Here is a 24,080-nt window from a genome sequence, read left to right on the forward strand (position 1 = left end):
ATTGTAGATGTTCAAATGGCAATAGAGAGAGAAAAGAAGAAAGTAAGACATTTGGAAAAGAGAAGGAAAGATGGCGATGAGCCAAATGCAATAAACAAAATTAAACTGACAAAGAGGAAATGTGAACACGAACACGAACACACAAGATTTATAAAGTATGAGGCGTTGGGGGAAGGGAAGAAGGAGCAGGAAGACGAAGTCAAAAAACAAGTTTGCTCTTTTTTATGAGATTTTTCTCAGAAAGAAGCTAGCAAAAAAAAAATCCATTTTTCGCTTTTACCGGAAAAGGTAACCGAGCAAAAACTAACTGTAAAACTCAGCGATTTATTAATTTTACACCTTTTTTAAAAATTACTTTTGGAATTTTAAATGCAAGTATTTTTAACGTATTCAATTTTTTTGGTTTTCTTGTGTTTTTTTTTGGTTTAGATCAATTCATAAAACGAATTGTATTAAACTAAAACACAAAACTAAAAAAATACTTTTTAGAAAGTAACATTCCAAATTAAAAAAAAATTTATGGAGTCCCTCAAGGAGTATAAACTAAAACTATTGAAGCTCTCCACGCAAGAATCCTTTTTAAAACCCCAAAAAGAAAATAACCAAACTACCTACAATTTTGAGATTTCCCTCACCAACAGACAACAAGGCCAAAAAAGGTACACGAGTAGAGAAGATGAGACTCAGACTGGTCGAGTAAAAATGAAACAATGAAAAATAACTTTTTGGTGATTCGGGGCAGTGTCAAAGGCAATTGGCAGGCGACGACGAAGAAGAAAAGAGTTATGTTTTGGTACATAGGCGGCGATGAAAGAAATGGGAAAGGAAGGTGGGGGGGGGGGGGGGGGTAAATGGAACAGTATGTGGACACAAAGAGGCAATTTAATAGATTGACTGTGAAAACGTTTAGCGTAAGTACATTCAATTAATAGTTTACAATACTGAGAGCAAAAATATAAGTTTTCGTTTTCTAGAAATAAATTGGCACAACTTTAGCAGATTCTCATAGATATCAAAAAAAAAAATTTAACTGCAAATTTGTAGAGTTAGTCACGATAAATGTTTTGTCAGTTTACAACTTTTTAGTAAAATCAAAAACTAACGAAATATGGACGCTGTAGTTTCAATAGTTATGGTTAAGTGCAAAAGTTATGCAAAAAAATTGAACAGCTAGCACGCGCACCTTCTAAAAATTTCAAACATGGCGTCTGCAAGAGTACGCTTTTTTTGCTCCACTGAGACTTTTTTATGAATAAAGCGAACTAAGAGCTCCTGAATAATTTCATCCAGACCGCACACATTCGACGCGCAACAATAAAAAAACGGAATGTGATCCGACAAAAAGCGGCAAGTAAGTAGGCAATAAAACTGGAGACATTCATCTCTGGGTGTCTTTTTTTGACTTTTCAAGAAGAAGAAGAAAAATGAACGGAAGTTGAGAAAAAGAGAGAGAAACGCAGAACGATAAATGGTTGAGCCAAGTGCGTGGCCGACGAAAAAGCGGATGTATATTTGGTAAATCGAGTAGAAGTGGAGAGGGTAAATGTTTATGGTATTTCGTGCATTTGGAGCATTTAAATTGTGGTAGTTATTGGGTTCATAACAAGTTTTTTTTGGGAAATTACGTGACTTTTTTTGGAAGCAGCAGTTCTAGGTTTTGGGAGATGTGGGAAAAAGTTTTGGAATCGGAAATTCTAAAGTTTACTGCAAATTGAGCAGATACTAGAGAAGAGGGGGATTTTTGCCAAATTTTGGTACTTGGAAAGTTTGAAACATTTTGAAATGTAGGGGATTTTATAGAACACAGACACATTTTTTGGTGAGCTGACTCATGCCTAGTTACTTGCCTACGTGCCTACCTATCGCCTATTATTTTTGTATTTTGGCATACCTCCTTGGGTGCTTGGTGTTCGAACTTCTTATTTAATTTTAAGATTTGAAATTTTATTACACTTCGCAAATTTTTGGCCGTAGGTACGCCATGTAGGCCCAATCAAGGCTCGCCTTGTAGGCAGGCAGGAATTTTTGAACTTACGAAGTGATAAGTTTTTCTGTACAAATTTTTTCGAATAAAATTTATTTTTTCAAACTATCGGATCAAATTCATTTTGTGATAAATTATTCCAACGTCTATATATTTTGAATCATGCTAAAATAATCAAATACCAACATATTTAGTAAAATTCGAATCAAAATTTTATCAAAAAAACTTCAAAGCTTTCGTTTTCAGATTTTCAGCAACCAAGTTGTAAACTGAACACTTTTGTATAGAAATTCAATTTTGAAAAAAATTGAACTTAAAATTTGCCAGATTTTGGAGTAATTAACCAAAGTAGAAATTTTATTTTCATCGTTTTCATGTTTTTTTAAATTATAACCGTTTAATTTTTCCTTTAAACTTTTGGTTGAAAAGTAGAGATTCAAAAATTAGAGACATGGAGAATGAAAAAAGTGGGGAGAAAAAATGAAAAAAAAAAAACGAATGAAAGAGACCGAGAAAATGTATCTCTAACGCTCTAAATCTCTCTCCTACTAACCCTATAGAGTGACCTCATGATGGACAAAGTGTGAAACCCTTGGACAAAAAAAAAGTGAATGGAAAATAGACTAGAAATTTCTGGAAAAAAATGAATAAAACAAGAGAATCTGTGTTCATTGTGTTGATTACAACACAAGAGTCATCGGGGGCAGGGGGGTCATGTGAGAGTGAACAATTGGGCGGCAGAGATAAACGAAAAGAAGAAAAAGAAGGATGAGGGCGACAAGGAAGAGGTCAACGTAGATTCGTTTTGACATGGCTCGTTAGAGAGCACACACACATATAAGATTCCTTGTCAGCTTATGATTTTGACCAGTGGATTTCTACTTTTGCTGACTGCCAGTTCTGGGTTATTTATGTCATAATGTTTTTTATTAGGTCAAGGTGGTGTATCGTCAATTTGGATTTAGTGAAAATTCACTTATAATAAATTTAAAATACAAAAAAAAATTTCGAAAATTTTAGTCAAAGTTTTGGTATGTTACCAAGTTTTCCAAAAATTTGGACAGTTTGAGTAATTGCGAGCATTGCCGCAGGTTTGAACCACTAGAAGGTCTAAATTTAAACACATTTTTTTGTAGAGTTTCAAAGTTATGAAAAGCTAGATTTCAATTTTTAATAAAGAAATTTCAAAAACTTTTGGAAAATTTTGACAATGATATTTGGAGTTAAATTTGGACATTTTAGCACCGAAGAAGAGGCTTAGAAATTTTTGGAAAATGGTTTGAAACCACTCTTAAATATACATAGAATTAAAATTACCAAATATACCGAAATTTCTTTGCAGCACCCAAAAACTTCAAAATTTTGACATTGTGCCAAAAAAATTGAAACCGTTTAGGAGTCCGAATTTTTTGAATTCCTTTAGATAAATACTTTCTTTAAGATAAAAAACAAAATTTCACAAGCACAACTTTGGCAAAATTTTTTTATTGTTTCTATAAAATATCAACTTAGAAATCAATTTTCCCAAAAAATAAAAAATTTTAAAACAATTGAGTTTTCCAAGAACCTACATACGTACTTGAAAACTAACCATTTTCTCACCTCTCCACTAAAAATTCCCTGGGCTTTTAAGGAAACAAGTGAAGGAAGTGTTGTCGCAATGATTTTGGAGGGACTCTCCGACAAAAACGAAGAAGGACATAATCCGAGAGCAGAACACTCGAGAAAGATAGTTAAAGGGAAAAAGGAAGAATGGGTCCATAATTGGGTGAGAGCATGAAAGAATAAAGATAGATGAGTGATGAAAAGAGAGATTTGAAGATATGGGTTACAGGATTGGCAGGATTGATGGGAAACTTTTCACTTCTACATGTGTAACCAAATATTCAAAATGATTCTCATCAAACTTTTAAATTAACCAGAAAATTTTTCAAAAAATCGAAACGAAAATCCTAACATTTCTAAAATGTTTTAGTTACAGTCAAAAAATGACCATTACTCAATATTCTATATTTGGAAAACGACCAACAAGAATCAATTTTCTACGATTATTACGAGTTAATTACGTTTTAGATTTTAACATTTCAATTATTCGAATTTACAAAATTACTCGAAATTTCTCAAAAAGTTCAAATGTTTTTTGGCAATTTATCAAAATTTTGACTGAAAATTTTGAACACTTTAGAAATTTTTAATGTTTAAATAATTATAAAATTTCGCCACGGTGGACTACTTTGAGAATATTTATATGTGACACATTTTTACTATAGTTGTTCTATAATTGGAGATTGATAGGATTTGGAAAAAGTTTCATCTTCGAGCAACTTGACTCACAATTTTTAAAAATAAACATGAATTTTTTTGAACAAAAAATGTGAATTGGAATGGGAATGAAGAATGAGAGTGCAGTAACACGGAGTGGGAGACCCCATGAAAAAGTGTCAAATATTGTCTGAGTCTCCACACGTGTTCTTTATATTTTTGTTATCCCGAAAGAACATTTGATGCCACCTGGTTGACGGATATTGAGTCGATAAAGAAGACGATGATGATGATGATGAAGAGGGAAAATTTTTATGTTTTTGAAATGAGTGGTTCTGGAGTGAGAATTCTCATTCTAGAGAATGCCAATTAAATGAGGGGAAAAGCGAAAGATGTTGATATTTTTAACGCTGGAAATGGAGAAATGAAATGAGAACACTTGAAATACTAACTGGTTCTTCCTTCTTTTACGTTTTTAAAGAAGGAGTAACCTCGATGAGGAAAATACTGAAAAATGTAGTTTAGGTGCTGAAACTATATCTGTCTAAAAGTGGCTCTAGCCAATGACTTTACGCGGGAATTCAAAACTTTGATAGTAAAAAAATTGTTAACAGTGTTTTATAAATTTGTAATTATGGGAAACAGAATATTTAGAAATACGTTTAAAAATACTACTCAAAAAGCCTTAACTACTAAAAAATACAAATAAATATGGGAATTTGAAAAATTGCGCGGGAATTCAAATTTTTAAAAATTCTTAAGACCTTTTTTATTCTAAAAAAACAATTTCCTTATCTTTTTTAAATTTTTTCATTTGGAATATTTTTTAATTTTAACAAACTTTCAGTCAAAGTTTTGGTCAACAAACAAATTTGCTCAACCAATTTAAAAAATATCTTTATTTGTTTATTATTATTGGGCTAGTTTTTCTTTGTTTTAAAAAGTTGCGATCGTATTCTTCCGGTAATTTATTTAAAAATAAAGTGAATCGAACTATGTATAACTTTTCTATTTCAAAAATCTATCTCATAGTTTCTTCAAACTAGTGACAAACAGTTTCTGTAATACCAAAAATTGTATTTGACCAAACATTATTTATTTTCTTGAACCACAACAAACACGTGCCTCCAAAAAAAACATAAGCAAATAAAAACAAGAAAGCAACAGTATTTAGAGGTGGGAAGAACCCAAGGTCATCGAGAGAGTGAGAGGGAGATCTAGTGTGATGTGATGCACACGTCCCCTCTCCGGGATGAACGAAATGACGACGACAGATGGTACAGGAGAAGTGAGAGAATGCTGAGATGTGAGAGAATTAGAGAACATGAAGAAGATGTTGCAAATGGCTCTCTCATGCGTACCTATGGGACGGGCTAGGATGCCGGATAAACAACAACAAAAATACGATTGTTTACTGAATGAGAGGGAAGAGAAAAGTTGAAGGATTTGCAAGATTTGTTGATGCTTTTCTAGAATTTATAATAGTAGTAAGCTCCTAATTTTGAAAACTTTTGTAATGGTTACTTTTGAAGTTAGGATAACAAAAACAATTTTTTCACTGGCAGCTGAACTCCAAGAACTGAAGAGCTCCAAAGAATGTGAGAAGTAAACTATGTATATTTATTTTCGGAAATTTTTGACGGTTTTAATTTGTAGCCGAACATGGAACTAGATTCTGAAAGCAGTGAATTGAACTTTTTTCAATTTTTCAGATAGGCAAAAACCAAAAAAATTGAAACAAAAAATGATGCTACACTTTTTTGAGATTTTTTTGAAAAATATTAAATTGTGAATTCCAGATTCTATTTATTAAGGGAAATTTTCTTTAAAAAATCCGTTCAAATCCCATGCAAACTGGCTTGAGCTGCAGCCGCTACAGGTGAGATCCTATTATTGAGAATGACCTCAAAACATGTGGCAATTGAAACGTGGCAACATGTGCCTATACAATTGGGGTACTTAGTCATCTAGAATGGGCGATTAGTCATCAAGCTGTGACAATCTGACTGGCCAACACGTTTATTGGTTTGGGACTCGAAGGCTTCTTGGGAAATTGGAATAATTTGAATGGACAGTAGTGAAACTTGTTGCGAAAAATTAAAATAAACTCCATTTCATTTACATGAGGGTGTTAAGTATAATGGAGGGTTCAGATTTATGTACGTTTGATAAAAATAATCTTTGGATTGAAATATCCAAACTATTCAGAAAAAATTACAAGAAAATTGAGAGAAAAATAATTTTAAACACTTGATTTTGGCTAATCTTTCTGTTTAAGTTCCCTCCAATATGAAAACTGTACATAGGACCAATCATCGATTCCCTCATCCCACTTTTCAACCAATCAGACGAAGTGAGCAAAGACGCTGATTGGTTTAAAAGTGGGTGTGACTGTTAAGTTTGGAGGAAATTCAAATAGAAAAATAATTTCAGACTAATTTGAGTCTTTTGAAACAAAATATCCATTCACGCAAATTTAATTTTAGTAAAAGTTCAGAATATAAACAAAGTTTTCCGTGACATTTTTTATTTTGTACTTTTACGTGAAGATGTAATCAGTGATATGGTCTTTCGAAAATCAATTTATTTCGAAACACTTCAATCCTATCAAGGGATTATTTATTTCTGAGTTCCGATTCTCAGTTAAAATGGCCCTCGAATTTTGGCAAATTGTAAGTTTTTCATGCCAGGCATCAAATATCTCAAATATCGATTCAGGTCGATTGGAACCACGTGGCTTTCCACTTGTGGACTTTATTTGGTCTTGTGTCTATTGCAATGACTATGTTCGTGTGTGGCAAATCGAAGAAGAATAAGCCCGCTCGTTCCGTGGCTTCATCTGCCGAGCCTCCACCACCACCACCGCCAGCTCCGAAGGTTCCTGAGCCACCGAAAGCTCCACCACCAGTCGATGACGTGAAGAAGATTGAAGAGAAGGAAGTGGAAAAGGTATATTTGAATGTTGAGTTTGTTATATTTCATAACCTTTTTTCAGAAACCCGACGAGCCCGCGAAATCCAAAAAGAGTGAAAAGAAGGAGAAGTCCAAGAATGAGGGAAGCAAGAAGGAGGAGAGTAAGGATAAAGAAAAGTCAAAAAAGTCGGAGGATAAAAAGTCGGAAGATCCGAAGAAGGAAGACGCTAAGAAGCCAGATGTCAAAGGAAAGGATACTTTCAAAAAGCCAGTCGATGAATCTGCGGTTGCTCCTAAAAAGGATCCTAATTATCAGGTAATTTTAGACGAACAACTTTAGAATTTTAGCGTTAATGGTAGAAGTTCGAAGAGTCTGCGCTTGACCGAGTTTTCAAAACTCTGATACTCCTATGAAGTTGTGATAGTATGCAAGAAAGTTTCGAGAGTTTGCGAGAAAGTTGCGCCAGAGAGCCGATAAATTGAATATGTCATTGATAGAAGCTCCATTTTAAATTTTCATCAAAATAATCTTAATTTTCAGACTCTGGTCGGATTGAACAATGATCTCTTCGGACCGGACAAAAACCCGAAAAAGCAGTTCAAAGCCCCCACAAAAGTTGAAAAAGCTGATGTGAAAGATCCTCAATATGAGACATTGAATGGATTGGGTGAAGAAATGTTCAAGGATGAGAAGAAAGATGATGAAGGAAAAAAGAAGGAGTTCAAGCAACCGGATAAAGTGCAGAAAGCTGATGCAAAGGATCCACAGTATGAGACTTTGAATGAAGTTGATAAGGGAATCTTTAATAATGAGGAGAAGAAAAGTGAGAAGAAGGATGCAGAGAAAAAGGATGACAAAGAGGAGAAGAAGAGTGAGAAGAAATCGGAAATGAAATAATTTTTGTAACTCGAATAAAATGTTTCATAAAATTATTTTGGCGCGCAAGAACTGTTAAATTGATTTTCCTGTGTAAATATTCCGCCCGATTGAGGCTTCTCCCGCCTCTTCACTTGCCCATCCTGCGCCCCACCGACAACTCCTTTAAATCATTTTCAGATTTTTCAGAAAAGTGAACTTCATATATATTGGCGGAGTGTCTCAGTATTTTTTGAAAGCCATGTCAAAACTTGTTTCTGGCAACTTTCTTTTAAAGAGTGGCGCCCGGAATTTTCACTCTGTTCGATTTCTGAAACAGGGTTATGCGGTAAATCTCTCGTCGGCAAACGATTTGCTTATGATCCAACTTTTTGAACCAAGACCTGGAATAGAAATGTCGAAAAATATTTGCTTCAGTTGAAAGTAATAAAAACATTGTGTTAGAAAATTTGAAAAGACCTCAAATTGGGCCTGAAAGTTTCAATTTCCCAAAAAAATTTTAACGGCATTTTCAACCACTATTTGATTTTCTATTCAAAGTTTTCCAACAAAATTAAATACTATTTTCGAATGGAACGAATCTTTTTCTACATTGTATATCAATTTATATTTTTAAAATAGGATTATCACATTACAATAAGCAATTTTGCACGTTTGCCAAAAAAATTCCGGGCGCCACTCTTTAAAAGAAAGTTGCCAGAAACAAGTTTTGACATGGCTTTCAAAAAATACTGAGACACTCCGCCAATATATATGAAGTTCACTTTTCTGAAAAATCTGAAAATGATTTAAAGGAGTTGTCGGTGGGGCGCAGGATGGGCAAGTGAAGAGGCGGGAGAAGCCTCAATCGGGCGGAATATTTACACAGGAAAATCAATTTAACAGTTCTTGCGCGCCAAAATAATTTTATGAAACATTTTATTCGAGTTACAAAAATTATTTCATTTCCGATTTCTTCTCACTCTTCTTCTCCTCTTTGTCATCCTTTTTCTCTGCATCCTTCTTCTCACTTTTCTTCTCCTCATTATTAAAGATTCCCTTATCAACTTCATTCAAAGTCTCATACTGTGGATCCTTTGCATCAGCTTTCTGCACTTTATCCGGTTGCTTGAACTCCTTCTTTTTTCCTTCATCATCTTTCTTCTCATCCTTGAACATTTCTTCACCCAATCCATTCAATGTCTCATATTGAGGATCTTTCACATCAGCTTTTTCAACTTTTGTGGGGGCTTTGAACTGCTTTTTCGGGTTTTTGTCCGGTCCGAAGAGATCATTGTTCAATCCGACCAGAGTCTGAAAATTAAGATTATTTTGATGAAAATTTAAAATGGAGCTTCTATCAATGACATATTCAATTTATCGGCTCTCTGGCGCAACTTTCTCGCAAACTCTCGAAACTTTCTTGCATACTATCACAACTTCATAGGAGTATCAGAGTTTTGAAAACTCGGTCAAGCGCAGACTCTTCGAACTTCTACCATTAACGCTAAAATTCTAAAGTTGTTCGTCTAAAATTACCTGATAATTAGGATCCTTTTTAGGAGCAACCGCAGATTCATCGACTGGCTTTTTGAAAGTATCCTTTCCTTTGACATCTGGCTTCTTAGCGTCTTCCTTCTTCGGATCTTCCGACTTTTTATCCTCCGACTTTTTTGACTTTTCTTTATCCTTACTCTCCTCCTTCTTGCTTCCCTCATTCTTGGACTTCTCCTTCTTTTCACTCTTTTTGGATTTCGCGGGCTCGTCGGGTTTCTGAAAAAAGGTTATGAAATATAACAAACTCAACATTCAAATATACCTTTTCCACTTCCTTCTCTTCAATCTTCTTCACGTCATCGACTGGTGGTGGAGCTTTCGGTGGCTCAGGGACCTTCGGAGCTGGCGGTGGTGGTGGTGGAGGCTCGGCAGATGAAGCCACGGAACGAGCGGGCTTATTCTTCTTCGATTTGCCACCTAATTCGCAAGATCTTTTTCACCCAACTCAACCTACTTGTAACATGGCTGATATTTTTGAAAATGAAAACTTTTGGCAACTTTTAAAATAACCAAGATTTGAGCTTCGAACCTTTGTTTAACTGAAACATTTATAGAAAAAATTGCAAAAAAGGCTGAAGTTCGAAAAAAACCGACAATTTTCTAGATCGAGTTCCCTCGCCTCGACTGTGAATACATCAGAACATTGGGTGGAATCATGAAGATCGTCTGCATTGTTTTATGTCTTCTCACCTTCATTTTTGTCATGATGGGACCTGCTTATTATACAGGTAATATATATTTTACAGAACGATATGTAAGTTCTAATTCAGGCGTCGGCTGGGCTACATTTGTGTCATCAGTTGGAATCTTTGTGACCACCTCTCTTCTTACTCTTTACCTTTTCCGAGTTGTGGATACTCTTCCTTCCATCAACTGGATTGTTTGTGTGAGTTTACATAATGAACCAAGATAGGGATTTATTTTTCATGATACTTAAAAGTTGCTTCCACATCATTTGAGGCAATAGATAGATTTTAAAGAAAATCTTTTTTTCTCAGCTTTCAACAAGAACAGAAATCATAATTTTCCAGGAAATGGTGTACTGCTTCGCATGGACTGTTTTCTTCTTTATCGCCGCCTGTGTTCTTGCCGTCGCTTCTTCTCAATTCCGCGGTACATTTGCTTGGGCTATTGCTGCGGTGAGTTTCATTTTATTGGTACTCTAAATATTCGAAAATGTTCCGTGGGTAGTTGTAAAATATGAAGATAAGAATATACCTACATTTGCTTTAACTTTTTTAATATCAAATCAGTGGAGTTTATATAGAAGCACCAAAAATTTGAATTGAGAAGTTACCGATAAGGTTACCGATTTTTCGAAAACCACAGGTTTGATAAATACAAAAGTTATATATTTTATCTTTCCAGCTTCAAACAGGTTTTTTCTGGAAGCTACAAAAACATTTAAACCCAAACTCCCAAACTCATCTCTGAATATCAGCTAAACTTTTTTTTTCAGTTTTTCGCGTTCGGAGCCATGTGTGCCTACGGATTCGATTGTTATCTTAAGTTCCTCTCATGGAAAAACAATGAACGTGCGACAGGCGGATCCAATCCAGTCGTCATTCAACAACAACAGAGGCGCAACAATTTTGTTTGAATTTTCCACTCTTTTGTATTGCAACACATTCCATCCGTTTTTTGAACAATAAATATAATTTTGGAAAACAATTTAAACTGAAAAAACAAGTAGGTGACGGCTTTAATTTTTCCTGGAGGTGCATTAATTTATGATGTGTTCATCAGGTACCTGGCCGCGTTGGAATTGTAGACGAACTATGCACATTTCAGCAACTAAATCTGGCACAATAAGCACAACACAACTCGCAAAAGGACACATCATTCTGGACCTGCATCGTGATGAGCACATTGCGCACATCGCGAATTAGCAGAAAATTGAAAACTTGAGTTCTCGCTATAAGCATTTTAAAACTATATGCAATAAAAAACAAATCCAAATACCAATAATTCATTCTACATAGTTACGAAAAAGTACTATTTCCAAAAGTCTCATCATTCTACATCACTTGGTCGCGGTGGCAGCTGCATAGTCGTCTGCCCATTTCTTGTATTTTTCCCCATAATCTCCAACCAACAACTCCGCGTAAGTTTCCTTGTAGCGCTCCAAGAAATACGAGAGCAGCACACGATGGAGGTACAAGTATTGCTGAAATGTGTTTTGTTAATGAAAAGTTTAAAATTAGAGGTCTTACGAATTCGTTCTGGATAGACCACGGACGGTGAGAGCGGAGTTCCTTGATCAATTCGTTCATCGCCATGCAGTTTTCCTTAAAACAAATATTCGAGGTTGGAAATTTAAATTTTCAAGTGTTTACCCCTGCCATCATCTTATCTTGAACGTAAGCAATCGCGACGATGGTTCCGGTGCGCCCAATTCCAGCTGAGCAGTGGACCAGAATGGGATTCTGGTTGCCACGGGTTGCCGAAAGGAGGTTCTGGAATTTTTTAGAATTAAAATAACACTCTAATAAATCTGAACAAACTATTGCTGTCAAGTTGGTCTGCGGCACTCCACGATCCGGCCAATTCTCCCATTGAAGATGCTGGATAGTTCGGGAGCCTTGTCCCCAGTCAACTTTCAAAGTCGTTACATTGATGCATTGCTCGTCCGGCGCCATTTTCTTAGCACCCAAGTTGGCAACCGAAATGGTGTTCGGTGCCTCGCCGAAAACTAATTTCTGGCCCTGCTCCAATGGCCAATACTGATGGCATTTTATTTTGCCCGTTTCGATGCAATTGCACAGCATGATCACGCACTCCACTTTCTCCTGAATCGCCATCGCCCAGAACGAATGTTGGGTGTTCTCCAGTGGGCCCTGTGCACAGATGAACTTCTTGGGGTTGGTGGCCGTGCCCAAGTAGTTGGCATGGATGTAGTCCGATGCCAGACCGGGGAACTTGACGACAATTCGACCCTTGTCTTGACATGGAACATCCTGGTACCTGAAACGTTGAAAGTTGAAACAAATATATATCAGGGTCTTTTGGACGCACGATTTACATTGTGATCGAGAACACAATTCGTGTACACAGTGTGCCTAATGCTAGCGGTAGGGCTCCCAGCTAAGTTGAGGGCCTCAAGCCGGCAGGCCTCGCGTCAACGTCGTATATATTGATCGTGCTCACAGAGGCATTATATCATATATTTACCTGTTCTTGTCCGTGTTGGCACTAAATGCCTCGGTGGTCATCCCTTCCGGGGTCCATTTAGCAAGAACGCGGAATTCGTCGACCAATGCTTGAACTCCCATATCCAATGTCCGCTGGACCCATGGTTTGACCTGAAGATCGATAAACAATCTTACAAACAATTAAGCCCATCTCTACTTACGACTATCATTGCTTTTTGATGAGCCTTCGACGGCGGTGCTGCTGTCGGTGTTGCTGCAGGTACCTGAGATGGTTGTGACGAATTTTTGGAGCTCTCGGTAATCTCCGGATCTTTTTTCTTTTGCTCAAGAGTTGAGTTTTTGTTCCTGAAATTAATAAGATATAAATTGAAAGAAAGAATTCAAGAAGAAACTCACTTTTTAGCAAAACACATTGCTATAGTTTTCTCAATGCAGACAAAGCAAATGAATCCGTGGAATTTTGAAGAACACCACTTCGCGAAATAAATTTAATTTGCTTTTTACTCTTTCTATCTGTTATCTTTGACACATCGACACGTGGAAATTAAAGTTTATTAGCACGGGCATGTCACGGAAAATGTTTTTTTTTAATTTGAAAGTTTATGCATACTAATTCAAATTCAGGGGAGGGCGGCAAACTATTTTTTCCGGCAAACGGCAAATCGATAAATTTGGCAAAAACGAAAATTTTCGGTAAACCGGCAGTTTGTCGATTTTCCGAATTTCCTGGCAATTTTAGGCAAATTGTGGTTTTGCACTTTTTTTTGGAAATTTCACATTTTCAATTTTAATCGGCAAAATTGTACGCATCCAAAGAATGTTCCTACATCTATTTTGAAAAATAAGCAAGTTCTATGAAAATATCTCAAGAAAACGGGTAAATAAATTTCAAAAAGGCGCAGTTTTAAGTGTTTCCGTGTTATAAAAAGTCCCCCGAAAAATTCCCGGCAAATTGATATTCGGCAAACGGCAAAATGGCAATTTGCCCAAAATGAAAATTTCCGGCAAATCGGCAAGCCGGCAAACTGCCGGATTTTAAAATTTCCGACAAATCGGCAAACCGGCAAGTCAGTGAAAAAAAATTTTACCGAGTGGCAATTGCCTCCATTTCAGGGCGAAGCTCAACTGCCTCAACCTTGATTTTTACTGTTTCGCGACATCGTGCATCCACTCTGCCATTACTGCTAGGACAGTCATTCAAATGGAACTTAATTTCACAGAAAATATGAGATAACAAAAAACAATTAAAATCTACACAATCATTTATTCATTTCACACTTCATCTACAAGGAATCCATTACAAGGCTGCGCGGGCCGCCTTAGCTGCTTGAGTACGATCGTTGGCTTCTGCGTAGGTGTTATAATCGTCCAGCCACTTTGCATACTTTTCCTCGTAATTCTTTGTCAGCAACAATCCTTCGTACGTCTCTTTGTGCAATTCCAAGAAGTATTCGAGGAGAACACGGTGAATGTACATGTATTGCTGAAATTGAAATTGACTTCTATTTTATAATAATAACTGGAAATTTGCATACCGCCTCCGTCTGAATGGCATAGTGACGCTGATTGCGGATTTCCTCGACTAACTTTTTCATGTCTTTGCAATTAATCTGAAAAATATAGCAAATTGAAACGAAAGACATGAAAAATTTCAAACTCACTCCCTGAATCATCTTATCCATAATCAAAGAAATTCCCACAATAGTTCCAGAACGACCAACTCCAGCAGAGCAGTGAACGACGACCGGATTCGTATCGTAATTAACAGCTTCGATAAGATTCTGAAAATGTTATTTTGCTTATCAGATAGCTAATTTCTGGGTCGGGTGAAGCACACGAATTTGGGAAATAGTTCAAAATGACTTCAAACTTGCCCAATTCCGGATATCGATGTGTAGAAATTCACCAAAAAATCACAACTCTTATTTCAGCCTGAAACCGCGCTTCATGTACACATGACTATTTTCAAACTCGCGTTTCTACATTTTCGTCTTTTCTTGTCTGTTTTAATTGACAATTTGATTTCCTCGTGCCAATTGAACACAAATTGTACAAAAAGGAAATTTGCGGTTTCAAGCTCAAATATGAAATCATGGAAATTATTTTGAATTTCTTCACATAGATATTCGGGGCCAATTCGGAGTAACTTCAAAATGATTGCCAGATTCCGGTGCTCCAAAAAAACTAACAATTGCACCCATATTAATCGGTGGAGCACCATGATCCGGCCAGTTAGTCCACTGATAGTGAGTGATGGATCTTGTTTTACCGGCCCATACAAGTTCCAAATTAGTCACATTGATAAAATCATCATCTGGTGAGAGTGTCCCGACGCCCAAATTGTTGATAGTGATGGTGTGGCCCTTGCTGACATATGTATTGGTCTGACCTTCGACAGCTGGCCAATATTGTTCGCACTTCACTCTGGCCAACTCAATGACTTTGCACAACATGATAATCGATTCGACGTTATCCTGAATCACCATGGCCCAGAAATCATAGATGGTAGAATCCTTGGGACCTTGTGTACAAATGAACTTTTTCGGTTTGATGCTAATGCCTACATAGTTGGCATGAATGTAGTCACTGCTTGCACCATCGGTAGTAAGAATGACTCTTGTTTTTTCAATGCATTTAATGTCGGTGTACCTGAACATAAAGTTTACGAAAAATATAGAAAAGTATAAAAATCACCTGTTCTTTTCCGGATTTGACTTAAATGCATCTACGGGAACATTTGGATTCTTGTTGGCAACTTCACTGAACTCGTCGCGAAGTTTAGACACGCCCTTGTTCAAGGTATGGTGAACCCATGGTCTAACCTGAAAATATGAAGTTTGGAAAAAACGGAGATTTTCTGAAAGAAGTAGTAACTAATCAAACTTTAATATGAAAAAAATTAAAATTCTGGCAACTCACAATGCTAACATGCATCCGTCTGGATTGCGCAGTGTTCGGCCAAACAATCGATTCTGGATAGTCACGCTCCGACGAAGTATCAGAATTTTCTCTACTCAAAATTGGAGAAACTCGATCGCTTTCGTTTGCCACGACGCACTTTCTCGAAAAACACATTTCTACAGGATTCAGAACGTAGAAAATGCACAAAAAATGTGTAGAAGTCTTCAAGTAGTAAACTCGAGAAATAAATTAATTTCAATCAGTCTGTGGAAATATGCTTTTTTTGGTTTATTTTTTTGTTGTTTTGTATTCTTATTAGGGGCAAGGGTGTCACGATAGTTATTTTTAAACATATATAAATTTAAATTTGGATTGTCAATTTTGTTCATTTTTCAACAATATTGGCCAGCTGTCGAAGGTCAGACCAATACATATGTCAGCAAGGGCCACACCATCACTATCAACAATTTGGGCGTCGGGACACTCTCACCAGATGATGATTTTATCAATGTGACTAATTTGGAACTTGTATGGGCCGGTAAAACAAGATCCATCACTCACTATCAGTGGACTAACTGGCCGGATCATGGTGCTCCACCGATTAATATGGGTGCAATTGTTAGTTTTTTTGGAGCACCGGAATCTGGCAATCATTTTGAAGTTACTCCGAATTGGCCCCGAATATCTATGTGAAGAAATTCAAAATAATTTCCATGATTTCATATTTGAGCTTGAAACCGCAAATTTCCTTTTTGTACAATTTGTGTTCAATTGGCACGAGGAAATCAAATTGTCAATTAAAACAGACAAGAAAAGACGAAAATGTAGAAACGCGAGTTTGAAAATAGTCATGTGTACATGAAGCGCGGTTTCAGGCTGAAATAAGAGTTGTGATTTTTTGGTGAATTTCTACACATCGATATCCGGAATTGGGCAAGTTTGAAGTCATTTTGAACTATTTCCCAAATTCGTGTGCTTCACCCGACCCAGAAATTAGCTATCTGATAAGCAAAATAACATTTTCAGAATCTTATCGAAGCTGTTAATTACGATACGAATCCGGTCGTCGTTCACTGCTCTGCTGGAGTTGGTCGTTCTGGAACTATTGTGGGAATTTCTTTGATTATGGATAAGATGATTCAGGGAGTGAGTTTGAAATTTTTCATGTCTTTCGTTTCAATTTGCTATATTTTTCAGATTAATTGCAAAGACATGAAAAAGTTAGTCGAGGAAATCCGCAATCAGCGTCACTATGCCATTCAGACGGAGGCGGTATGCAAATTTCCAGTTATTATTATAAAATAGAAGTCAATTTCAATTTCAGCAATACATGTACATTCACCGTGTTCTCCTCGAATACTTCTTGGAATTGCACAAAGAGACGTACGAAGGATTGTTGCTGACAAAGAATTACGAGGAAAAGTATGCAAAGTGGCTGGACGATTATAACACCTACGCAGAAGCCAACGATCGTACTCAAGCAGCTAAGGCGGCCCGCGCAGCCTTGTAATGGATTCCTTGTAGATGAAGTGTGAAATGAATAAATGATTGTGTAGATTTTAATTGTTTTTTGTTATCTCATATTTTCTGTGAAATTAAGTTCCATTTGAATGACTGTCCTAGCAGTAATGGCAGAGTGGATGCACGATGTCGCGAAACAGTAAAAATCAAGGTTGAGGCAGTTGAGCTTCGCCCTGAAATGGAGGCAATTGCCACTCGGTAAAATTTTTTTTCACTGACTTGCCGGTTTGCCGATTTGTCGGAAATTTTAAAATCCGGCAGTTTGCCGGCTTGCCGATTTGCCGGAAATTTTCATTTTGGGCAAATTGCCATTTTGCCGTTTGCCGAATATCAATTTGCCGGGAATTTTTCGGGGGACTTTTTATAACACGGAAACACTTAAAACTGCGCCTTTTTGAAATTTATTTACCCGTTTTCTTGAGATATTTTCATAGAACTTGCTTATTTTTCAAAATAGATGTAGGAACATTCTTTGGATGCGTACAATTTTGCCGATTAAAATTGAAAATGTGAAATTTCCAAAAAAAAGTGCAAAACCACAATTTGCCTAAAATTGCCAGGAAATTCGGAAAATCGACAAACTGCCGGTTTACCGAAAATTTTCGTTTTTGCCAAATTTATCGATTTGCCGTTTGCCGGAAAAAATAGTTTGCCGCCCTCCCCTGAATTTGAATTAGTATGCATAAACTTTCAAATTAAAAAAAAACATTTTCCGTGACATGCCCGTGCTAATAAACTTTAATTTCCACGTGTCGATGTGTCAAAGATAACAGATAGAAAGAGTAAAAAGCAAATTAAATTTATTTCGCGAAGTGGTGTTCTTCAAAATTCCACGGATTCATTTGCTTTGTCTGCATTGAGAAAACTATAGCAATGTGTTTTGCTAAAAAGTGAGTTTCTTCTTGAATTCTTTCTTTCAATTTATATCTTATTAATTTCAGGAACAAAAACTCAACTCTTGAGCAAAAGAAAAAAGATCCGGAGATTACCGAGAGCTCCAAAAATTCGTCACAACCATCTCAGGTACCTGCAGCAACACCGACAGCAGCACCGCCGTCGAAGGCTCATCAAAAAGCAATGATAGTCGTAAGTAGAGATGGGCTTAATTGTTTGTAAGATTGTTTATCGATCTTCAGGTCAAACCATGGGTCCAGCGGACATTGGATATGGGAGTTCAAGCATTGGTCGACGAATTCCGCGTTCTTGCTAAATGGACCCCGGAAGGGATGACCACCGAGGCATTTAGTGCCAACACGGACAAGAACAGGTAAATATATGATATAATGCCTCTGTGAGCACGATCAATATATACGACGTTGACGCGAGGCCTGCCGGCTTGAGGCCCTCAACTTAGCTGGGAGCCCTACCGCTAGCATTAGGCACACTGTGTACACGAATTGTGTTCTCGATCACAATGTAAATCGTGCGTCCAAAAGACCCTGATATATATTTGTTTCAACTTTCAACGTTTCAGGTACCAGGATGTTCCATGTCAAGACAAGGGTCGAATTGTCGTCAAGTTCCCCGGTCTGGCATCGGACTACATCCATGCCAACTACTTGGGCACGGCCACCAACCCCAAGAAGTTCATCTGTGCACAGGGCCCACTGGAGAACACCCAACATTCGTTCTGGGCGATGGCGATTCAGGAGAAAGTGGAGTGCGTGATCATGCTGTGCAATTGCATCGAAACGGGCAAAATAAAATGCCATCAGTATTGGCCATTGGAGCAGGGCCAGAAATTAGTTTTCGGCGAGGCACCGAACACCATTTCGGTTGCCAACTTGGGTGCTAAGAAAATGGCGCCGGACGAGCAATGCATCAATGTAACGACTTTGAAAGTTGACTGGGGACAAGGCTCCCGAACTATCCAGCATCTTCAATGGGAGAATTGGCCGGATCGTGGAGTGCCGCAGACCAACTTGACAGCAATAGTTTGTTCAGATTTATTAGAGTGTTATTTTAATTCTAAAAAATTCCAGAACCTCCTTTCGGCAACCCGTGGCAACCAGAATCCCATTCTGGTCCACTGCTCAGCTGGAATTGGGCGCACCGGAACCATCGTCGCGATTGCTTACGTTCAAGATAAGATGATGGCAGGGGTAAACACTTGAAAATTTAAATTTCCAACCTCGAATATTTGTTTTAAGGAAAACTGCATGGCGATGAACGAATTGATCAAGGAACTCCGCTCTCACCGTCCGTGGTCTATCCAGAACGAATTCGTAAGACCTCTAATTTTAAACTTTTCATTAACAAAACACATTTCAGCAATACTTGTACCTCCATCGTGTGCTGCTCTCGTATTTCTTGGAGCGCTACAAGGAAACTTACGCGGAGTTGTTGGTTGGAGATTATGGGGAAAAATACAAGAAATGGGCAGACGACTATGCAGCTGCCACCGCGACCAAGTGATGTAGAATGATGAGACTTTTGGAAATAGTACTTTTTCGTAACTATGTAGAATGAATTATTGGTATTTGGATTTGTTTTTTATTGCATATAGTTTTAAAATGCTTATAGCGAGAACTCAAGTTTTCAATTTTCTGCTAATTCGCGATGTGCGCAATGTGCTCATCACGATGCAGGTCCAGAATGATGTGTCCTTTTGCGAGTTGTGTTGTGCTTATTGTGCCAGATTTAGTTGCTGAAATGTGCATAGTTCGTCTACAATTCCAACGCGGCCAGGTACCTGATGAACACATCATAAATTAATGCACCTCCAGGAAAAATTAAAGCCGTCACCTACTTGTTTTTTCAGTTTAAATTGTTTTCCAAAATTATATTTATTGTTCAAAAAACGGATGGAATGTGTTGCAATACAAAAGAGTGGAAAATTCAAACAAAATTGTTGCGCCTCTGTTGTTGTTGAATGACGACTGGATTGGATCCGCCTGTCGCACGTTCATTGTTTTTCCATGAGAGGAACTTAAGATAACAATCGAATCCGTAGGCACACATGGCTCCGAACGCGAAAAACTGAAAAAAAAAGTTTAGCTGATATTCAGAGATGAGTTTGGGAGTTTGGGTTTAAATGTTTTTGTAGCTTCCAGAAAAAACCTGTTTGAAGCTGGAAAGATAAAATATATAACTTTTGTATTTATCAAACCTGTGGTTTTCGAAAAATCGGTAACCTTATCGGTAACTTCTCAATTCAAATTTTTGGTGCTTCTATATAAACTCCACTGATTTGATATTAAAAAAGTTAAAGCAAATGTAGGTATATTCTTATCTTCATATTTTACAACTACCCACGGAACATTTTCGAATATTTAGAGTACCAATAAAATGAAACTCACCGCAGCAATAGCCCAAGCAAATGTACCGCGGAATTGAGAAGAAGCGACGGCAAGAACACAGGCGGCGATAAAGAAGAAAACAGTCCATGCGAAGCAGTACACCATTTCCTGGAAAATTATGATTTCTGTTCTTGTTGAAAGCTGAGAAAAAAAGATTTTCTTTAAAATCTATCTATTGCCTCAAATGATGTGGAAGCAACTTTTAAGTATCATGAAAAATAAATCCCTATCTTGGTTCATTATGTAAACTCACACAAACAATCCAGTTGATGGAAGGAAGAGTATCCACAACTCGGAAAAGGTAAAGAGTAAGAAGAGAGGTGGTCACAAAGATTCCAACTGATGACACAAATGTAGCCCAGCCGACGCCTGAATTAGAACTTACATATCGTTCTGTAAAATATATATTACCTGTATAATAAGCAGGTCCCATCATGACAAAAATGAAGGTGAGAAGACATAAAACAATGCAGACGATCTTCATGATTCCACCCAATGTTCTGATGTATTCACAGTCGAGGCGAGGGAACTCGATCTAGAAAATTGTCGGTTTTTTTCGAACTTCAGCCTTTTTTGCAATTTTTTCTATAAATGTTTCAGTTAAACAAAGGTTCGAAGCTCAAATCTTGGTTATTTTAAAAGTTGCCAAAAGTTTTCATTTTCAAAAATATCAGCCATGTTACAAGTAGGTTGAGTTGGGTGAAAAAGATCTTGCGAATTAGAGGGTGATACGTACATGTAAGGGTTTGGCTAAAGACAAATTGTTCCATGTTTTTGAAAAATGAATTATAATACAAATCCCCAAAAAAACCGAAAATTAGGCGGAAGGAAGGAATTTGAATTTGCGGCGCAAAAATTCCCGCCAATTATTTTGCTAGATTTTTTTAATGTATTGAAACGTATTTTTCTTAATACATTTTGCAACTTGTTATCTCGCTTAATAGGCAGCATTTTTTTTTGAAATTTTGCATGCCAAATATTGATGTTCTGCAATTCAACCAAATTTAAAGCCTAGAGTTTAAACTTACCCTAACAGCAGGCCCATCATTCCCAATATATTCCGTCGTTTCTACAACTGTTGTAGTTGTCTGATACCTCGGTGAATCATACATTTTCTCCTTTTTCTGCTCCTTTTTTGACTTTGATTCTTCGTTCTGAAATTTGTGCATATAGAAAAATGTATAGAAAAACATATAACTTTTTAAGTTTAAGTGAATTATTCTCGCAATCAACTGTTCAAAAAAGTGAAACCTTTAACATGTGTAAAGTTGGAATGTAAACATGATTAGAATTTTTAATTGAATTCAAATTAACATGTTGATGAAACAAAACTTCAATTATTAAATTTTCAGCATACGAACAAAGTTCTGTGTCTCACTTCAAAATTCTTGAAACTCTAGAAGATCTAAAAAAAAAAGAAAAAAAAATACACCCAACAGTATATTTCCGCGAACAAAAAAAAACATTATGAGTCACTTACTTTAACAATATTCCTTACTACAGGAAATTATGAACAACAAAAACTAAACAAAAACAAAAACAATGCAAAAAAACGCGTGAAAAGAAGAAGAAATGAAGCAGCCGCCCCCACTATCTGTGAGCTTGGGGCTCTTCTGCTCCAAATTTTACACCGGGAGGCGTTAAGAGAGGTGATCAGTTTGGGAGAGATGAAAGAAAAAAAGAAACGATCGAAGGACACATGTTGAAATTCTTGCGGAAGGACCTGGAGGAGGGGATAGGGAGAGAGCATAGTTAAAGGAAAAAAGATGGAAATAGAAAATGGCTCAAGGGATAGGACTAGTCACAGTTGATTCGCGATGTGTGCATGATGCCTCAGTGAGCACAATTACCCCACCGCGAATGATGCGCGTCACGAAACCGACCAATCGCGATCAAGGGTGTATTTTTTCGATTTTATAAAAAATCAAAAAACCGACACCCTTGTTCGGACCGCTCATCGCATATTAACTAGTGCAGTTATCCTTCAATTTGAATGTTGTTTTATTTTTACCTGAAGAATGTGCGTTGGATCCAGCGCAACGATTGCAGATTTCTGAATTGGCGGAGGCAATGGAGGAGGACTTGGAGCCTCTATCGGAGGTTCTTCCTGCTCCAAAGCTTCTGGATGGAGGATGACTCTATGATTCGTTGAAATTCCATCAGAAACTGGATCCAGTGTCACTATTGACACGTTGTCACCTGAAAACAGTATTATTTGACACTGGGGGAAGAGAAGTGGCTTCAGTTTTGATGCTGAGCTGTCCTTACAGATATTTGGTCATATAAATTTACTAAAAGTTGCTGATTCTCTGAGAAAAATTTAAAATTCGGCATTTAAATTTATTTTAAAAATGCCAAAATGCTCGTTTACCACTAGTTTAAAGTTTTATAAGGTAGGCGTGACTGTCTTAAACCTACCTGCTTACGTTTAGCTTACATTCTCAAAATGAAAGAAAATTAAACGAGCAAGCATCCGCAAAACTTTAAAAAATCTACCATAAAATTTTTGCGCATCGAGACCTTGAAAAAATATAGAAATATCGTGAAACTATGACATTTTTATCTACATAGTAAATTGAAACTTTATAACAATAATGCATGATAATTAAAAATTGACCTACCGTTCGTCATGCTTGACAAAGACTCCAACAGAGAGACCACAATGCGTCGAAAGACAAACTTTGTCTCTTCACTTCTTATAAGACTGTTCAACTCTTTGTCCGAATATTTCTATTTGCTCGTCGACTTCTTGCTTCAGTTCTCTCTCTCTCTTGTTTTTATTTTTCCTATTTTTTATATTATTGTTTCGTTTGTCGTGTTTTTCGTTTTTGTTCGCCTGGAAAAAAGGTGAGCGAAAAATTAAAAAAAATATTTGGAGAGTTTTTCGGGGAAGATTAATATACAACGAAGGAGCTGAAAATTTTATAAAAAATTGTCAAAGGTAATTTTCTCTGGTTTTGAAAAGTTTAAATTTGGCGCGCAAGTGAGGTAAACGCCAACCAATCAACGACGTATCCCAGTAAAAGAATTTTGAGATTTTTTCTCGGAGTTTTTTTTGTAGAAATTGAAAACCCCGGCAAATTTTCCACAGATATATTTTTTAGAAATTTTCAAAACCAAAATATTTTGGAAATTTCTAAATCAAAAAATAGGAAAAAGTATAGAAAACTGAACATGTAACCAGACTAAAGGTGAGAACAACTTTTGAGCAAGAAGGAAGAGGAAGCAGGGAGTAAATAAATACAACAGAGGCATGATGCTCTTACAAATTCAGGTCACCATGACGTTCTAACAAAAAAACACAGTACCGGAATTAATAGAATTTTTTGGTGCACTGAGATTTTTCGCAAAGACTGTCAGGTTTCAAAATTTGATTTCTAGAAAAGATGACTTTCTGACAATTTTGTTTTAGCACAGTTTTGGCAAAAAGTACAAGGGTACCACTAATTACACTGTGACAAATAACTCTTCCACTTTCTGCATTGTACAGAACTACATATTGATGTGGCAAATTGTTAACTTCACATTCCACATGAGGAAAAATAAAATAGAAGGAAAAATGGCAAATGACCAATTACAAACTGATGAGCATTCTCGCACATTTTTGCGTCGTCGCAAAAGTTCCGCCTACCATG

At 36.8% G+C, this 24,080-nt stretch overlaps 8 protein-coding genes and 1 non-coding gene across 10 annotated transcripts; 4 read left to right on the forward strand and 5 right to left on the reverse strand.

Moving 5' to 3' along the window:
• Positions 1–1,932: 1,932 nt before the first annotated feature.
• On the reverse strand, positions 1,933–1,995 carry F47B3.9. Its single transcript, NR_101544.1, has one exon. It is a non-coding gene; the product is annotated as an Unclassified non-coding RNA F47B3.9 (non-coding RNA).
• A 4,830-nt stretch (positions 1,996–6,825) lies between these two features.
• On the forward strand, positions 6,826–8,107 carry F47B3.4 (DUF236 domain-containing protein). Its single transcript, NM_058871.2, has 4 exons — positions 6,826–6,918; positions 6,965–7,195; positions 7,242–7,475; positions 7,701–8,107. Exons 1-4 carry the CDS (start codon positions 6,895–6,897, stop codon positions 8,055–8,057), a joined length of 846 nt encoding a protein of 281 aa, NP_491272.1. The 5' UTR covers positions 6,826–6,894; the 3' UTR covers positions 8,058–8,107.
• An 838-nt stretch (positions 8,108–8,945) lies between these two features.
• Positions 8,946–10,035, reverse strand: F47B3.5 (DUF236 domain-containing protein; the record flags this gene model as incomplete). The annotated part of the gene is made up of 4 exons (NM_058872.3): positions 8,946–9,329; positions 9,555–9,788; positions 9,835–9,989; positions 10,023–10,035. The coding sequence occupies 4 exons, from the start codon at positions 10,033–10,035 to the stop codon at positions 8,973–8,975; spliced, it is 759 nt and encodes a 252-aa protein (NP_491273.2). The 3' UTR covers positions 8,946–8,972.
• Positions 10,036–10,227: 192 nt separating this feature from the next.
• F47B3.3 (MARVEL domain-containing protein) lies at positions 10,228–11,172 on the forward strand (the record flags this gene model as incomplete). The annotated part of the gene is made up of 4 exons (NM_001375254.1): positions 10,228–10,300; positions 10,343–10,458; positions 10,604–10,711; positions 11,032–11,172. 4 exons carry the CDS (start codon positions 10,228–10,230, stop codon positions 11,170–11,172), a joined length of 438 nt encoding a protein of 145 aa, NP_001362014.1.
• A 423-nt stretch (positions 11,173–11,595) lies between these two features.
• F47B3.6 (Protein-tyrosine phosphatase) lies at positions 11,596–13,137 on the reverse strand (the record flags this gene model as incomplete). Its single annotated transcript, NM_058874.3, has 7 exons — positions 11,596–11,739; positions 11,786–11,860; positions 11,909–12,028; positions 12,077–12,536; positions 12,744–12,874; positions 12,925–13,069; positions 13,121–13,137. The coding sequence occupies 7 exons, from the start codon at positions 13,135–13,137 to the stop codon at positions 11,596–11,598; spliced, it is 1,092 nt and encodes a 363-aa protein (NP_491275.3).
• Positions 13,138–13,967: 830 nt separating this feature from the next.
• On the reverse strand, positions 13,968–15,868 carry F47B3.7 (Protein-tyrosine phosphatase). The gene is made up of 6 exons (NM_058875.5): positions 15,644–15,868; positions 15,419–15,546; positions 14,914–15,373; positions 14,386–14,505; positions 14,260–14,334; positions 13,968–14,207 (listed from the first exon to the last, which is right to left on the reverse strand). Exons 1-6 carry the CDS (start codon positions 15,797–15,799, stop codon positions 14,022–14,024), a joined length of 1,125 nt encoding a protein of 374 aa, NP_491276.1. The 5' UTR covers positions 15,800–15,868; the 3' UTR covers positions 13,968–14,021.
• Positions 15,869–16,231: 363 nt separating this feature from the next.
• Positions 16,232–17,160, forward strand: F47B3.2 (Tyrosine-protein phosphatase; the record flags this gene model as incomplete). Its single annotated transcript, NM_058876.4, has 4 exons — positions 16,232–16,243; positions 16,652–16,771; positions 16,823–16,897; positions 16,950–17,160. 4 exons carry the CDS (start codon positions 16,232–16,234, stop codon positions 17,133–17,135), a joined length of 393 nt encoding a protein of 130 aa, NP_491277.1. The 3' UTR covers positions 17,136–17,160.
• Positions 17,161–18,019: 859 nt separating this feature from the next.
• Positions 18,020–19,561, forward strand: F47B3.1 (Protein-tyrosine phosphatase; the record flags this gene model as incomplete). Its single annotated transcript, NM_058877.1, has 7 exons — positions 18,020–18,036; positions 18,088–18,232; positions 18,283–18,413; positions 18,621–19,080; positions 19,129–19,248; positions 19,297–19,371; positions 19,418–19,561. The coding sequence occupies 7 exons, from the start codon at positions 18,020–18,022 to the stop codon at positions 19,559–19,561; spliced, it is 1,092 nt and encodes a 363-aa protein (NP_491278.1).
• A 355-nt stretch (positions 19,562–19,916) lies between these two features.
• Positions 19,917–23,282, reverse strand: F28H1.4 (MARVEL domain-containing protein). Of its 2 annotated transcripts, NM_001026255.3 has the most exons (7): positions 23,067–23,282; positions 22,457–22,644; positions 21,474–21,599; positions 20,857–20,980; positions 20,699–20,814; positions 20,446–20,553; positions 19,917–20,125 (listed from the first exon to the last, which is right to left on the reverse strand). In NM_001026255.3, exons 1-7 carry the CDS (start codon positions 23,074–23,076, stop codon positions 19,985–19,987), a joined length of 813 nt encoding a protein of 270 aa, NP_001021426.1. In that variant the 5' UTR covers positions 23,077–23,282; the 3' UTR covers positions 19,917–19,984. The 2 variants fall into 2 exon arrangements, with proteins under 2 accessions (NP_001021426.1, NP_001379905.1); NM_001393314.1 differs by lacking the exons at positions 22,457–22,644; positions 23,067–23,282 and having other exon boundaries at positions 19,921–20,125.
• Between the last annotated feature and the right edge of the window lie 798 nt (positions 23,283–24,080).

The sequence above is a fragment of the Caenorhabditis elegans genome, chromosome I, assembly GCF_000002985.6.
Source record: "Caenorhabditis elegans chromosome I".
NCBI lineage: Eukaryota > Metazoa > Nematoda > Chromadorea > Rhabditida > Rhabditidae > Caenorhabditis > Caenorhabditis elegans.